General features: G+C 40.7%; 1 protein-coding gene across 1 annotated transcript; it reads left to right on the top strand.

Moving 5' to 3' along the window:
• The first annotated feature begins 11,893 nt into the window (after positions 1-11,893).
• Positions 11,894-16,915, top strand: LOC143533871 (protein argonaute 4A-like). Its single transcript, XM_077028511.1, has 20 exons — positions 11,894-12,100; positions 12,867-13,072; positions 13,135-13,341; positions 13,418-13,554; positions 13,637-13,734; positions 13,821-13,918; positions 14,001-14,163; positions 14,254-14,370; positions 14,456-14,563; positions 14,645-14,707; positions 14,876-14,989; positions 15,068-15,233; positions 15,312-15,424; positions 15,501-15,638; positions 15,712-15,842; positions 15,929-16,170; positions 16,265-16,338; positions 16,405-16,499; positions 16,573-16,604; positions 16,694-16,915. The coding sequence occupies exons 1-20, from the start codon at positions 11,894-11,896 to the stop codon at positions 16,852-16,854; spliced, it is 2,670 nt and encodes an 889-aa protein (XP_076884626.1). The 3' UTR covers positions 16,855-16,915.
• The last annotated feature ends 485 nt before the right edge of the window (positions 16,916-17,400 follow it).

Here is a 17,400-nt window from a genome sequence, read left to right on the forward strand (position 1 = left end):
TGTGAAGGGTTTTTCCTTAACACTGTACCCGCGCCCGACTTACAATTGGGTGCCGAGGTATGACTTTTTACAGGTGTTAGGTATGTGGAGGGTTTTGCCTTAACACTGTACCTGTGCCCGTTTTGTAGTTGGGTGGAATGCCAAGATATTCTCGGCTTCACTTCCCTGTGGGTGCTAGGTATGTGAAGGGTTTTGCCTTAACAGTGTACCCGCACCCGGCTTTATAGTCGGGTTTTTTCCGGTTTCCGTTCCCTGCGGGTGCTAGGTATGTGAAGGGTTTTGCCTTAACACTGTACCCACACCCGGCTTCATAATTGGGGTTTTCCGGTTTCCGTTCCCTGCGGGTGCTAGGTATGTGAAGGGTTTTGCCTTAACACTGTACCCGCACCCGGCTTCATAATTGGGTATTCTTGGCCTCTGTTCCCTGCGGGTGCTAGGTATGTGAAGGGTTTTGCCTTAACACTGTACCCGCAGCCGTCTTACGGACAACTGGATAGCCAGGGTAAGGGGTTTTTCCCGCTTACTTTTCGAATCTTTTTGAATTTTTGAAATTTGAAGAGTTAGTGAAAGGATAAGAACAGTCGTCGTGCGACAGTTTCTTCTGACTGTGTCAGGACGTGCAGGAAGTTATGGCGACGTGACATTATATGGTCATTCCAGACGCTTTTTACGGCGCGTGGGCGCGATTTTTTCGGGCGCGTGGCCGCGAAATTAATGGCACTCGTTCTGTCAACAGCTGTTGCCAGCTTGCCTGGTGCCACATGTCACGGTTTCATTGCACCTTCAATTTCTCTCTCATTCGCATTAAATTCACCACATTAATTGCGATCACTATATAAAGGGGAAGAGGGTCCTTTGTAATTCACATCTTCACTTCTTCTCTTCATCTCTAAGGCGATTTCTGGTGAATACTCCTTTATTTAGTCGAGCATTCCTCCGAAATCGTTTTTTCTCTCTGCAATATGTCTTCCCATGATGCTGAAGCTGTAGCCGATGATAGGAGTACTGCTGGCGAGTGCCAGTGTGCTCTACCTGTCGATCAGTACCAGTACATCGTCAGGAAATTCATGCTTGAGTCTCTTGAGCCTGAGTTTCCTGAACCCCACCAGACTGTGTACGATGCCCCCAGCGGCAAGATCGGGGTATATGCTGCATTCTTTGTTTATGGGAACCTTAGGTTCCCATTGACAAAGTTTGTGTACCGTGTCCTGGAGAGGCACGGTGTGCACCTGACCGAGGTGCATCCGATGGCGATTGCCAAGATCCGGCACTTCGAGTGGGTGTGCCGGATTCTGGGTATTGAGCCCTATGTGGACCGCCTGATGACCTTCTATACTTGGAGGTGCATCCAGGGGTGGTACACCCTGACAACCCGTATTAAGGGTTTGAAGATTTGCGTGACCGAGCGCAGTCTCCGATCGTGGAAGCGGGAGTTCTTCTACATTTCTGCCCGCGCCATCCCCATTGCCATGAAGTTTAAGAAGGGGCAAGCGCTTCCGAGCCTTCACGCCTCCAGCTACCAGGAGGCGGAATGGTTCGCGAAGATATCCCGGGTCCAATCTCCGGTTTACCGGTTTGCGGAGTCCGGGATGGTGATGCTGGGGATGAGCCGGGTATGGAAGGAGGCGTCTCGGTTTCCCATCCTTCTCGAATACGGTTTGAACTCTATTCATTATGGTATGTCTTGTCTTTCTTGCTGATATGAGTGTCTTCTAACTGTTTCTTTTCTTTCAGAGGGGAACGATTTGGAGTCGCTCCTGTACCCGCGGGAAGCTGACGGTCCCGTGCGGGTGGGTACTCGTGCTCTAGACGAGCACGAGTTGCCCATCTTAGAACAAACAGCGGATCGGTTTGTGGAGGTCTATCCGCTGGGCTACGAGATCCTGAGCCACCGGCGGCCAGGTAAGGCGTTATTCTCTCCTCCACCCCTCAATGCTGTACCCGCTGCTGGAATTCCTGACATCCTGTCTTCTTCTGAGGAATCCGCAGATGGTCCTCCGCTGGTGCGGAAGAAGAGGGCTGCCGGTGGGAAAGGGAAGGAGAAGGTGGCCTCCACAGCCGATCCAGTGGTCTTATCTGACACTGAGTCAGATAATGAAGAGGTGGCGGGGAACCCCGGTGGTGAGAAGACCACTGCTCCGGAGGCTACGACTGTTACCTCCGGAGAACCAATGGTAACGACGGTGACCGGCATCAAGAGACCGGCTCCATCGGGTTCGTCCCCGCCCGTCCGTACGTTCAAGCTCAAGAAAACCCGTAAGTACAAACATCCTTCTTATCTTTGTAGATTTATCACTTTATAAATTTATTGAAACACTTATCTTCTTGTGCAGGTGTGGATGTTGACGCATTCCAGGGTGGAGCGCAGAGGAGTACCCCTCCGCCGATGACGGTAGGCTTGGTCAGCCTACCTGAGGCGACGACCCAGGCGCCTGCGCCTGCTTCCGCTGGATCAGTTGCTCACTCCTTTGAGCCGACTGTTCCAGCTGAGATGACGTCACCGCCGGTGGTAAGTGCGATTTTTACAGCATCTTTCACCGAGCCGGCGGTTACGATTGCTGCGGATTCTGCGGCGGCGACCGCGGCGGCAACCACGGCAGCGACCACGGCGGCCGCTACTATGCCTCCGCCACCGGCCACGACGGCCGGCCCATCAGGTACGCGCAGGGCTTCTCGCCAATCTTTGTCACCTTCCCATCTGCCCGACCTTTTGGATGGATTTCCCTTAGGTTCAGGCGATGGGTTTGGTGGCTATCGGCCTGTGATCGACCCTCAGGTGCGTAGGGTTATTTTGGCCTTTATATTTTTTCTTCATCTTTTTCCTAACTGCTTTGTTTCTTTTGCAGTGTCGGATTCCAATGAAGTGTATGTTCCACGATGGAACATAACCCCTGTGGAGTGCGTGGAATGGGCTCGCCACGCTGCTCCCCATGGTGCGTTGGGGGAAGCCATGGCTAGCTACCAGGAGGGTAGGCTAACCAATGAGCTTCGGGTTCTCCAGGCCCGGATGCAGCCGCGCGTCGAGCTGCTTTGTCGTGAAAACGACAAGTTAAAAGCAGCTCGCGCCAAGGACGTATCTCAAGCGCGGGCTCTTCGGGAGGAGAACCAACAACTGTCCGCAGCTGCTGCGGAGAAGGAGAAGGCCTTCAAGGCCCTCGAGGTTGAGGTTCAAGCGCGACTCGAGGCCCGCTCCAAGGCTGCCCAAGCTGTTAACGAACAGCTTCGGCTGGCTAAGGAGACTGCGAGGAACGCGACCGAGAGGGCCACCAAGGCTGAAGCCGTTGCTGAGCCTTTACGCGTGGAGAACGAGGAGCTCAAGGCCAAATTAGAGGCTCTCCAACGTGCTCATGATGCCTTGGCGATGGAAGATGCCAAGAAGCTCCAGGAGATCTTGGACCAGAGGGGCGTGCTTGACCATACCGAGCGGAAGCTTAAGGGCGTCGAAGAGGCTGCCGCAAAGGAAGTGCTACTTGCCAACCTTAACAAAAGCGAGGCCGAATGCGCCTGCATCCAAGCTCAAGCCGCCCTCCAAGAAGCTCTGGTTGCCAAGGAGTGGCTTCTTCGAGAAGCGTTGTCTCAGGTATGTTTAGCTTTACGTCTTCACGCTTTCCTTTGTTCATAGAAAAGGTGTTTGACACTTGTATTTTCTTTGTAGGTTGTGCATCGGGTCTTCTCAGAGACTACTTACGATGATGCCATGAGCGCAGCCCTCAACGCTTCTCATGAGGATGGGGAAAAGGCCGGCTTCCTGCTTGGTCTAGGGTTCGTTGAGAAAGGCTTCCCGCCTTCCAACTTCCCTTTGTTCGATGTGGACACCGAAGCTGCATATGACCAAGCGGTGAACCAATATGCCGCCTTCCCGCATCCGGTGGTGGAGAAGGTGAACGAAGTCCCTGCTGCTGATGATGGACTTGCTATCCTCAAGGCTTTCCTTGAACCGCCACGCTCTACTGATGGGGCGGGTCCAAGTGGAAGTGGTCCTGAAGCTTGATTCTGAAGATCCCTTCCCGCGGCTAGGATAGACTATAGATTTTGTTTTGTAGGCGGGTAGTTACCCGGCCATTCTTGTAATATATCTTTTGTGAAATACAAATCTTTTTGCGGATAAGACTGTTATTTCCTTTGGGTTCATTGCTTTATAAACTTTATATGACTTGCATACTTAGTTTAAATTAGCGATTTCCCAAGTGTTTAGAATAAGTTAACCTTGAATGTGGTTGACAGTAGGTTGAAGTTTTGCTTCCCCCTTTGTGCGGATAGGACCGGCACTTGCACTTGGTAGGATGGCTAAACTTTACCTATGTCTGACCTGCGCATAGGTTTTTCCTTATCCTTTCAGAATGACTTTTAACCGTTCAACGCGCGGTTGTTAATGAGTTAGTGTTCAACTTCCGCTACCAGGATTCATGCGGGTATACCGGCACTTTCACATAGTGGGATGGCTGAACTCTTCCCCTTTAACTGTCCTGCATGAAGGTCTTGTCATTCTGGGTTTATGCGGGTTTTGCCGCCTTCCCCACGCAACGATTCTTCACTTGATGCGGTGAATACCGGCATTAGTGTTCGAATCGACCGTTCAACGCGTGGTTGTTAATAGGTTAGTGTTCAGCTTCCTCTACCAGGATTCATGCGGATATACCGGCATTTTCACATAGTGGGATGGCTGAACCTTTCCTCTTTAACTAACCTGCGTGAAGGTTCTGTCGTTTTTTGGGTTTGTGCGGGTTTTGCCGCCTTCCCCACGCAATGACTTGATGCGATGACTACCGGCATTAGTGTTCGAATCGACCATTCAACGCGTGGTTGTTAATAGGTTAGTGTTCAGCTTCCTCTACCAGGATTCATGCGGATATACCGGCACTTTCACATAGTGGGATGGCTGAACCTTTCCCCTTTAACTCACCTGCGTGAAGGTTTGATGCTTTTGGGTTTGTGCGGGTTTTGCCTCCTTCCCCACGCAACGATTCTTCACTTGATGCGGCGGATATCGGCATCTTCATGTGCAAAGTTCATAAAATACAAATATAAAATCATCAGCTTCAATTTGAAGGAGAATCGTTTCCATTAGAAGTGGCTCTAGGCCTTTTCTTTACAAATTTGGAATTGATCTACATACAAACTGTGTAATTGAGCTCCCATTAGGCGTGGCTTGGATGGGAGCACCATCGAGCCGACATGTATCTTGTTCGGGATCTCGTTGTTTACGCAGTATGTAGTCTCTGTTGAAGCTGCGATTTTTATTCGTGCGTTTCCCCAGGTGGGGTTCACGCATCAGCCTGCTCGACGCTCACTTCGCCACAAGGTGCGCGAGTGTCCCATCCTTGACAAATGCTTCGACCAAGTCCTTTACGTCTAAGCATTTTTCAGTGTTGTGGCCTTTGACTTTGTGAAAATCACAATACTTTCTCCGATCAGCATTGTGGCGATGCCGGATAAACGGAGCCTTTGGCCACGGGAGCTCCTCCGTGGCGAATATCTCGGTCACACTCTTTGTGAGTGGCGTCCACCTGGAGTTCTTCTCCGGTTTCATGTTGTCTCTTCCGCCCAACCGATGTTGGAAACCGGACGGGGTGTCAAAGTTTACCCTTGACTGCCAAATGCCCAGCTTCCGCTTTTTGTTTAATCGGGCGGTAAGGACGTTGTTTTCCCTCGTCTTCTGGGTGTAGAGGTTCGTGCTCTGTGGAAGATCTCTACCCAGTTGCCTCTCGGTTTCCGCAAAACGTTTAGCTGCGGTCATGATGGCATCCCATGTGGATGGCATGCCATCTTTGCCCGTCAGGGTGCGGATGAGTTCCGGGTCGTTGGCGCCCTGGATGAAAGCGGCTGCGAACGAGATCTTCGCTAACGTTGCCCAGGCTTAGCTTCTTCGAGTTGAAGCGAGTGATGTAGTCAGGCAAAGATTCTTCGTCCTCTCGGACGCACTTGAGGATTGTCCACTGCTCCTCAGTGTACTTTCTTTGCTGACTAAAGTGTTGGCTGAACTTCTATTGGAAGTCTGCCCAATTGTAGATGTGGTGGACCGGTAGACGGTCAAACCACGCTCTAGCTGCCCCGACCAGTGTCATCTGGAACATATAACACCACGTGGGTTCCGTCCAGTTACTGACGGTCGCCCCCGCGATGAATCTGTTCAAGTGATCGTCAGGGTCAGAAATACCATCATACGTGCCTATGTTGGACATTTGTTTGGCACTTCTTGGGGCGATTGCTTCCGCAATGTCCCTTGCGAATTTGGACGTTCCCGCCCTTGCCGCAGTTGGCGTGAATGTTTTGGAGAAGTCCCGTGGGCTGTTGCCCACGTTTATTGGACTGAATGCTTCTCCAAAACGCCTTCTCGGTTGGGAATCCGTTTCTTTACGCTTCCCTTTCGCCCTATGACGAGGGTTCGCGTCTTCCTCGGATTCCTCCGAATCATCATCGTACTCGAATTCTTCCACTTGTTGGATTGAACGTAAACGTTCATCCAACTCAGCTTGGAACTCTTTTTGACGTGCTTCGGCCCACGCTTTAACCTCATCGAGTGTTTGGCAGGGGAGCCTCGTCTGTTGATTTTCTAACTGGGTATCGGTGAATCCCAGTGTCTGATTATTTACTTCACTTGCCCCGGCTTGGGTAGCTGGGGTAGTGTTCGTAAAGTTTGTGTACTCGGTACCTCCCCCAGTGGCTGGGGTTGTGATAACCGGAGTCTCTTGGTTACTCGGTTTTGGGACCGGAGTATCCTTAACCATCTTTATAGAAGTTTTGAAAAAACTGGAGAAAATAAAGTTCTAGCTTTATGCACGGATGGCGCCAATGAAGAAACACCAGTCGAACCCCGACAGATTACGAGTAACCTGAGGGTTAGATAGACGTTTCCCACGAGGGGTTAATTCCGGCAAGATGGTTCTTCCGATAACCTGCAAAACAGACACCGTGAGCTCGTCACTAAGAAAGGGGGGGGGGGTTCCTCCTTGTGACCACCCTCCGGCGTGAGAATCAGTCTATATTACTCTTTGAATATAAAAGTATATTATTAATACTAGAGCAGTTATCAGGTAAATTATACAAGATATTAGATGATGTAAGATGATGAAATGATATTACCATTTGATGTCTTTTATAGCCGAAGGTGGGTTTCAAAGGAGGTTTAGCCGGCCTAGTACTCTGCCAATTGTGGCCTACGCACGTGCTCTGCTGGTAATTGGTGGATAGGTAGCGGCTGATAGTGACCAGGCGTGCTGTTCACTTTTCCTTTTCCACCAACTACAGGCTAGGCACGTGGTATGGCAGGAGTTGGTGAGCAGGCGGCGGCTATTGGTCACAGTGCTGTGGCGTGTTGTCAGCCATGCTGCTGTCAGTGAGCTGTCGTATCGTTGGTCAGATCTTTTGTCCATACCTCGTCAGGTATCACACAAAAGATCCTCCATTATTATACGGACTGGCTCATTTAGGCGGGAGTTTTCCCCCTCCCGCCTTTATGCGGGAATGTTCCCGGCTTTGCTCATTCCTTCTTCAGGTGACTACTGAATTATTATGAGTTGGAGCCTTCTGCGTGTAGCCATGCTGCGCGGGTGGCCAGTCCCTAATGGCGGGTACCCACGCCTGCGGGAACAGGCGGGTTACTTGGAAACCATAGGGAGGCATTTCCTGCGGGACCAGCTTGCGTACCGCATGTGAGGTCGTCACAACTCTGAGCGTGGTGGGTCCTGCGGGTTTGGTAGGTCGCGGCGCAGACGTCCCTATGGTGAAGTCTGCGTGTTCAACTGCGCAGACGTCCGTTTAAGGAGTCTTGCGTGTTCAACTGCGCAGACGTCTCCTTTTAAGGAGTCTTGCGGGTCCTAACCGCCTCTGCTGGGACCTACCTCTTCAAGAGTATTTACAACATGCAATAAACCGTGAGGTCTGGATCTACCTGGCAACCAAACGGACGTGAGCTCACTGACAACAACCGTTGTGGGGCAGAAGTTTGGTTACACAGTTCGTGAGGGCAAACGAAGGGCAAACTTGCTTGGTTTACATAGTTATCTTCCTTCCATCCAAACGGGTGTGTTTTTGGTTTGTTAATATAATTAGTACAACAAAATCATGAGATTACCTTGTTTCCATTGATTAGCAGATGATACCAGTGCAGAAAGACTTGAAGAAAAATGGTTGCAGCAATATTTAAGGGATCTAGGATTTTATAACAAACTTAAAAATTTTAAGTTTTATGCTGGATTTTATGATAGCCCACTAGAGTGATAGTTTTGGTCCATGTGGTCTTTTTTTTTCTTTTTTTTTTGAATGAGTAGTTTTTATGTTTTAGTTATTAGTTATAAATTTCTTTAAAAAATATATTTCTAAAAATATTTAAATATATTGGAAGTATGGAAAACAAAATTGTTATAAAATTTATATGACTAAATTAACTGTAGAGATAGGCGATGATGTGGTGATTTGTGGAAATTTGTTGTTGTGAAAGAAAGTAAATGTTTTTTTATAAAAGTTTGGAATATGATGTTGCGCTGATGTGATGGTCTGTGAAAGTTTGTAGTTGTGGATGCTCTTAGCACCTGCAAAACAATTGCTCACCCCACTACCATCACCACCACCACCACCTTCTTCACGTTTCTTTTCTCATTCTAAGCTTAATTAAAAAAGTAACCCTCGTTACTTTAATTCATCATCCTCCTCGTATCTTCACTTTTACTCCATTGCCAACCAGAGAAGCATTCCGACAGATCGTTTACCCACTTCTCTAATTATGATAATTGGTATGATTCTTGGAATAATGCTTTATATTAAGTTCATGAGCATGCATAACAAACTATAATATAAAGAATATGAAAGTGTATTTTGTAATATTAGAAATCATTAACTTTTTATACATAAATAGCATACGACAATTAATTCTTGACATGAATTATTGAACTTACGCAACTAACTTTTCTTTAAACGACATTTATATAACTAAGTTAAAGAATATAACTTTTGGGTTTTCTTTGGTACAAAAATAGATCTAAGATAGGGGTAGTGGATTGGAAAAGATGGTATTTATTTGATGTAACGTGATTGTTGTTTATGGTTTTTGGATTTCAGCGTCTTTCTCCGTCTTGGTGATAGTCGTTGGTTGTGTTTGTTTTTAATGAAAGTCAATTTTCAAAAAAAAAAAAGAATATAAAGTGTATTTTGTAATATTAGAAGTAATTATATTTTATACATAAATAGCACATCACAATTAATTATTGGCATGAATTCTTGAACTTACGCAATTTACTTTTCTTTAAATGACATTTATAACTAAGTTAAAGAATATTAAGTGGATTCCCCAATACTATATGAAAATTAATTATTAACATGTAAATAACACACACCAATAATAAATATTCAACGATTGATTAAGATTCCTAAAAGCCGGTCATCCGATAGAATCATTAAAATCATTTAAGTTAATACGGTTTTCGATTTTTTTTGAATGACCAGGTGTTATTCAATAAAGGCGGGATTAGCAAATAGTTATCCGACTATCCCATAAAAAAACTCCTCATTACAAGATATATTGCAATAATAATCATAATTTATAAAGTTTATAAAATACAAATAAGATAATCATAAACAAAAACAAATGAAATCAAACATAATAAATTTGATCCAAAAATAAATCATAACTTTTACAGTATTTAAATACAATCTATTGTATCTTTGTATAATTATAAGAAATATATTGTCAAAAATTGTAAAAAGAAATCATGATTTTCTCTAGAATGAAAAATAACGTGTGCGCTCATACATCTCCCTACCATAATAGCAAAAGACGAAAACACCCTCACTCATCGGCATACAAAAGTAACAAAACAAACAAAAACTCATTAATCTTGGCGAGGGCAAAACTGGTAAATAATAACCCAAACACAAATCCGCAATATCCACGTGGCAGGGGCGAATCTTGTGGGGCCTAACTCTATTTAAGCTTCCATTACCACCTGCAAAACAATTGCTCTCACCACCACCACCACCACCACCACCACCACCTTCACGTTTCTTTCTTTCTCAACAAATTCGTTAGCAGACAAAATAATAATAATAATAATAATAATAATAATAATAATTAAAACCCTCCGTTTTCCATAACCCTCCGTATCTAAAAGGTTGATTTCTTTTATTTTCTTTTAAGGGTTTTAATTCTTCTTCTTCTTCGTTGGTTGATTTCTTTACTCTCTGCTTCTATTACGATATTATTATTATTATTACGTCATCATCTGTTTTTTACTGAATTTTACAAGAATGGTGTTCTTTTGAAGCCAGAACGTATGTGACGTATGTACTGATGATTGAAGTATGTAAGTTAGATTATGATTTTGATATGCTTTTTGGAATAATCGTAGCTGTTGTTGGTTTTTTTTTCATAGATAACATGGGGTTTTTATTTATTTAATTATTTTTTTCAAATTCTAAAAAGTTATTCAAAAGATTTGCTCTGTTTTTTTCTTTTTGTAATTTCTAATATTTTTTGACTGGAGAATGTAAGTAATGCTAAATCGGATGTACTTTTGATAGAATAATAGGGTTTTCACTTGCGTTCTTTGTGAGGTTATATATATATATATATATATCTCATAAGATTTGCTCTGTTCTTTTATTTTTCTACTTTTTTTTCTGTTTTTGACTGGAGAATGTATGTTTTTTCATAAGTAATGTTAAATCGGATGCATTATTGATAAAATAAGAGGGTTTTCACTTGTGTTCTTTGTGAAATTTTATATATATATATATATATATATATATATATATGTTTGATTTATTTTGAGAACCGCTTTGAGTTTGAAGAACTCGAAAGAACTCAACGTAACAATTTTTTTTTTTTGAATTTTTTTTACACATGTGTAATACGTAAGTGTAAATGATGTACAAAAAATTACGGTATTATTTTACACACCGAATCGACTTTTTACACATGTGTAACTAACGTTTAAACTTGTGTAATTTTCAAAAATACTTATTCTCTCTCCTGCTTCATTTTTTAATTAAGTTTAATCTCACCCACATATTCCATCTCATTTAATAAAATGTGAGGTTCAAAATTGAGTTCTTAAAGTTCTTAAAACACACCATGGTTCTCAAAATAACCCTCTCCGATATATATATATATATATATATATCTCATAAGATTTGCTCTGTTTTTTTTTTCTTTTCTGTTTTTACTGGAGAATGTAAGTTCTCTTGCTAAAAAAAAGAGCAAAATTGGATGTATATATTTTTGTAATTTTTGTGTTATCTTCTTGAATAAAAGACTCTGTTATTATTTTTTATTTTTATTTTTGTAGTTTTCTGATGCTCAGATGATAATAGGATCTTAAACTGCTAATTGTTTTTTCACTATCAGTGTTACTTTTTAATTTTTTCTTTTTATCTTCTTGAATAGAAGACTATCTGTTCTTTGTTCATCATCATCATCATTATTATTATTATTATTATTATTTAAAATAAATGATTTTGATCAGTTTTCTTATTTTATTTTTTGTTATAAATGATTTTGGTATACTTTTTGGCCTTTTCTGCTTTTATTTATTTTTTGTTTGTTTTATTATTATTATTATTTAGAATAATCACAGTCTTTGTTTTCTTTTTGTCGAATAATGGGTTTTCTCCATTTACATTTTACGTTTTAAAACATTTATCAAAACCATTTGCTCTGTTTTTAACCGGAGAATATAAGTTTTCTTATTAATTTAATGCTTAATCAGATGTTGAATATATGTTGTTATTCTATTTGTAATAACCTTTATATGCTAAGATGATAATAGGATCTTGAGCTCTTGATTGTGTTGACCATCATTAATCATGTTCCATAATCTTACTTACCTTTTGTTTAATTCGTAACTTTAATATCAGAAGAATTTAAAATGTTTTAATTGGCTCTTAATAGTAAACAAAAATGAAGCATTCTGAACCGGGATCATCAACTGCACTGCCACCGCCTCCGCCTGTTCCAAAAGGTTTAGTTCCTGCTAAAGTCAATGTGTCAAACCGCAGCCCGATGAGTAGACGAGGGTTAGGCACCAAAGGCCAGAGGATCTCTCTGTATACGAATCATTTTAATGTGAAATTGAGCAGCACCAGTGACCACTTCTATCAATACAGTGTATGTATCTCTTTCTGATCTTTGTATATATAATTATATGCTACTGTTTTATGTAACATGTGCATTGAGTTTTGAGGTCATATAAGCTTATTGTAGCTCAATAGGGGTGTTTGGAATTGTTTTACATTAGTTATAATGATTATTGCATGCTTAAGTCACTAATAATTAATAGTTTTATGTCACCAAATAGGCAAATAGTCGGTTTAAGAGAAACTTTTAATTCCGTATCGTTTAGTATATTTCAAAATTAATTCTCGTTTAATATATCATTTAATTACCGTATAAAATTTATGTATGTAATCTATGTCGAATTTCAAATTCAAAGAAAACATGATTGAAATCAACAAACTCAAAAGTGGACACTTTGATATGCACATATGAAGGTTTCTTAGTTCTTTGTATGTTGTTTTAAGTTTTTAATTGCCAAAATAATTAAGATTATGCTAATTGTGAATTGTGCATAAAGTTTATTAATTAAGCAACTCTACATAAATATGTGGGCAGAATGTAATTTTCACATTTTATGCAACAAAATTGGACTATTGAAATGTACCTTTAAGCCGTTTTGTTTCTTCTAAAAGTTGTCAGAATTGGTTATGCTTATGCCATTATGAAGAAAGTTTTGTAGGCACATGTAAACATTCAAAATGTTATTATATCATGAACATTTATTATATTGTAAAACCACACAAACCTATATGTTGAACAAATCCGTGTTTGAATCTCTAAAGCCAATGTGGTATTGAATATTGTTGTATGTGTCCAGGTGGCTTTTCTCTATGAAGACGGGAGTCCCGTTGAGGCTAAAGGTGTTGGTAGAAGAGTACTCGACATGGTCCAGAATATGTACAATTCAGAAATGGGCGGTAAAGGTTTTGCATATGATGGTGAAAAGACGCTGTTTACTGTGGGCCCATTGCCCGGGACTAAGCTCGAGTTTCCTGTGTTGTTGGAGAATCTGTCATCGAACAGGTAGACAACCTTTAATATTTGTGTCTTGTTTTGATGTATTTAATAATCTTGTATTTATATAGAACTGCACGAGGTGGGGTCCCGGATGGAGTTGAAACCAAAAGATCAAGGCGTCCGCCTCAATCCAAGTCATTTACTGTTAGGATCAATTATGCAACCAAGATACCAATTCAAGCAATTTTTAATGCACTTCAAGGCCAAGAATCTGAACAATTTAATGAAGCTGTTAGAGTTTTAGATGTTCTTTTAAGGCAGCATGCTGCAAAACAGTAAGCATATGTTCAATATTTAATGTTTGGATTCATTAACTATAATCATGTTAATTTGTTTGGTGTGTATGCACAGAGGTTGTCTTCTTGTTCGACAGTGTTTCTTTCACAATGACCCGAAAAACTTCATAAGCATCGGTGGTGGGGTTTTGGGCTGCAGGGGATTTCATTCCAGCTTTCGGGCCACTCAAGCAGGGCTGAGTTTAAACATGGGTACGGTCAAGATTCCATTTTTTTAGCTTTTTATTATTTGTTTTGTTTGAAAGAATAATAATCTTTTTTGATGAATTTGTAGACGTGTCGACTACAATGATCATCCGACCAGGCAAAGTTGTTGACTTTCTGATTGAGAATCAAGGTGTTAGAAACATAAGGGAGATTGACTGGATTAAGGTAACAAGTCTGTTTCTTTTTTTCAAATAACTATTTTAGTAAATTCATTCTTATTTATGTAATCTCTTAATGTTTATGCTTAACAGGCTAAAAGAACATTGAAGAACCTCCGCATCAAGTCTTTTCCTTCTAACCGAGAACACAAAATTATCGGGTTGAGTGAAAAAATTTGTGGAGAACAGAAGTAGGTCAAATCACTTGATGTTTTTTTAAGATTTTCATTAATTAAATGGCTCAAAACAATTGAATTTAAATTTGGTTTGTAGATTTTTATTGCGGCAAAAGAATGGTGGCAGCCCAGGCATAGATGTTGAGATAACAGTCTACGACTATTATGCCAAATATCATCGTATAGAAGTTCACCAATCTCGCGACTACCCGTGCCTAGACGTTGGGAAACCGAAGCGACCCGTTTACATCCCCCTCGAGGTAATTCATTCAAATCAGATTATGCTAAGAGTTAGAAGTTATTAAAATTACATTCTAATTCTGTTTTACTTTCTTTTATGTTGTATATAGCTCTGTGAATTGGTATCATTACAACGTTATACCAAGGCGTTATCAAACCTACAAAGAGCATCACTTGTTGAGAAATCCAGACAAAAACCAAAAGAGCGGATGAACGCATTGAGTGTTGTAAGCTTTTCTTATAACATAATGAAATGATACTTCAAATCAAAAATATTAAACGGTGGATGATGTTCCTTATTTAAATATGTAGGCATTGAAGCAAAGTAACTACAATGCTGATCCTGTTATTAACTCAACTGGCATCACTATCAGCACCGCATTCACTCAAGTTGAGGGCCGGATTCTGGATGCACCAAAGGTGTTTTTAAGTTTATAAATCTATCAAAATCTCATTTTTTGTATAATTAGATTCTCATAGTATTCGGTGTACTCATTGCAGTTGCTGTTTGGAAATGGAGGAGTCTTTCATCCTCGTGGAGGTCGTTGGAATTTTAATAACAAGGTAACAAGTTCTTCATTCTGAATATTTAGAGATTTTACATAACAAAATTTTGAATTTGTTACACGGATAGTCAGTGGAAGTTGTGACCATATTGCAAATTTAGTCAACAAGTTTTAAAAAGTTCAACTTTAGACCACTTGGTTCTAACGGTTGATTATTTGGCTGCAGACATTTGTTGAGCCAACAAAGATAACATGTTGGGCGATTGTCAACTTTTCTGCACGCTGTGACATGAGAAACCTAAGCAGAGATCTACTTAGGTGTTCCAAAGCTAAAGGAATGGTAAATACCAAAATTATTTATTTCACTTTTAATCTATTTGTAACAAATCCACATGATAAAGATTAACCTTTTGAGCAGGATCTTGATGAACCATATGCTTTGATTGAAGAAAATCCTCAATTTAGACGTGATACTGCACCTGTTCGTGTAGACAAGATGGTTGAAAAAATGAGGAAAGAACTTCCGGGCCCACCTTACTTTGTCATATGCGTCCTTCCTGAGCGAAAGAATTCCGACATCTATGGTTTTATTCCAACTTTAATCACCTGAATTTTTTTTATTAAATTTATTTATGGTAGTTAAAACCTGTTTACGATAACAGGTCCATGGAAGCGAAAATGTCTAGTGTACTTAGGGTCTGCCACACAATGCATCGCCCCGACTAAGATCAACGATCAATATATAACAAACTTGCTTTTAAAGATTAATGCTAAGGTCTAATATTCTAAATTTCACATTGTTAATAGTTTTCTGTTTTTCTTTATAAAGATTTATTTTTTATAATTTTCAGATGGGTGGTGTAAACTCTGTGCTGTCTATGGAGCAATCGAATACTATACCGTTGGTTTCAAACACTTCCACCATAATATTTGGAATGGATGTGTCCCATGGTGCTCCGGGCCGTTCTGATGTCCCTTCTATTGCTGCTGTATGTTCTAGAATCTTCTTGTTTCATTAGAATAATGTATATATGGTCATGTTACACTCTTGTTCTGTCCTAGGTTGTAAGCTCGAGGAAATGGCCATTTATCTCTCGCTACAGGGCATCTGTTCGTTCACAGTCTTCACGGGTCGAGATGATCGATGGCCTGTTTAAACCTGTTGCACCCAATAAAGATGAAGGCATGATCAGGTTTTTATTATTTTATAGCAGTTTTCCAATATTTTTATGAAGTTAAAAGTTTTGGAATATATATAATAATGTGTTTGTGATGTCAGGGAGCTGTTGGAAGATTTCTATATGTCCACTCCTAAGTTGAAGCCGCAGAATATAATAATATTCAGGGACGGTGTAAGCGAGTCTCAATTTAACAAGGTGCTTAATATTGAGCTAGAACAGATCATGGCTGCCTGCAAGTTTTTAGACGAGTCATGGAACCCAAAGTTTATGGTGATTGTGGCTCAGAAAACTCACCACACCAAGTTCTTTCAAACCAACTCTGATTTCAACGTCCCACCAGGTTAATTTCTAATAATATTTTCTTTAAAAAATGTTGTGAATTTGATTTAAAAAACAATACAAAAAATGAATTTTTGTTTTGGTTCGTCTTGCAGGAACAATTGTTGACAATCAAGTTTGTCATCCTAAATACAATGACTTTTACTTGTGTGCACAGAATGGACCGATTGTGAGTATTATTTATCAAACTACGCGATAAAAAAAGTATGATGACTGAATTGCTTTTGTGATTCAGGGAACCACGCGACCTACTCACTACCATGTGCTTCTGGATCAGATTGGTTTCTCTGCTGATCAGCTTCAAGAACTCGTGCATTCGTTATCCTATGTGTAAGTCGTTTAGCTAGTTAACCAATACAAACAAACCTAGAAAAGTTATATTGTTTCGTTTGATTAAATGCAGGTATCAAAGGAGCACGACTGCCATATCTGTAGGTATATATGCTAAACTTTTTGCATATTTGTGAATTGTATATATTTAATAATCATGAATGCATAAATATAATGAATGAGTTTTTGTGCAGTTGCTCCGATTTGTTATGCTCACTTGGCGGCTGGACAGATGGCACAGTTTTATAAGTTTGATGATATGTCGGAGAGTGGTTCTAGCCATGGTGACGGTAATGGTTTCAACCAGCTTCCCGAGCTTCATGAGAGGGTACGCAGCTCAATGTTCTTCTGTTGATTAACGAGGGAAGTAAATTGTTAGACAAAGTTAGTAATTACTTGAGATGGTTTTGTTTCTTTCTTTTGAATGTTATGCCATTGTTATCGATAACGGTTACATGTTTTTATGGTATTAAAACTATATTCTAAATCTAGAGTAACTCGTTATTTCATGAAATGTTTATATGTTTTAGTGACTAACTTGCACACAAACTTATTAGCTAAAAACCTGATAGTTACGTCTCGATATTCCATGAATATGTGTTACACATCACATAGTTCATTCGCTATAGTATATAGGCAAACAGTTTTTACCAAGTTAAAATAATTAGTTTACATTTTGCACCTTCTCTCATTTATGTTGGCATCACAAAGAGTGATGGGATGATAAGAATAAACAAGAAGCTTAACAAATTCTTCTTTATTTTAGATATTCTGATATAGTTGTAATTTTTACGGATTTCTTTAAAATTTCGAGATAGGGTATCTCTATAGAGAATCTGTTGTGAGTGCTATAAGATACAAGCATTTATAGAAATGATGAATGGTGGACCTCTACTAGAAC

Source organism: Bidens hawaiensis, unplaced genomic scaffold (assembly GCF_021521415.1).
Source record: "Bidens hawaiensis isolate Kalapana, Puna unplaced genomic scaffold, B.hawaiensis_p1.1 tig00009937_1, whole genome shotgun sequence".
NCBI classification, from domain to species: domain Eukaryota; kingdom Viridiplantae; phylum Streptophyta; class Magnoliopsida; order Asterales; family Asteraceae; genus Bidens; species Bidens hawaiensis.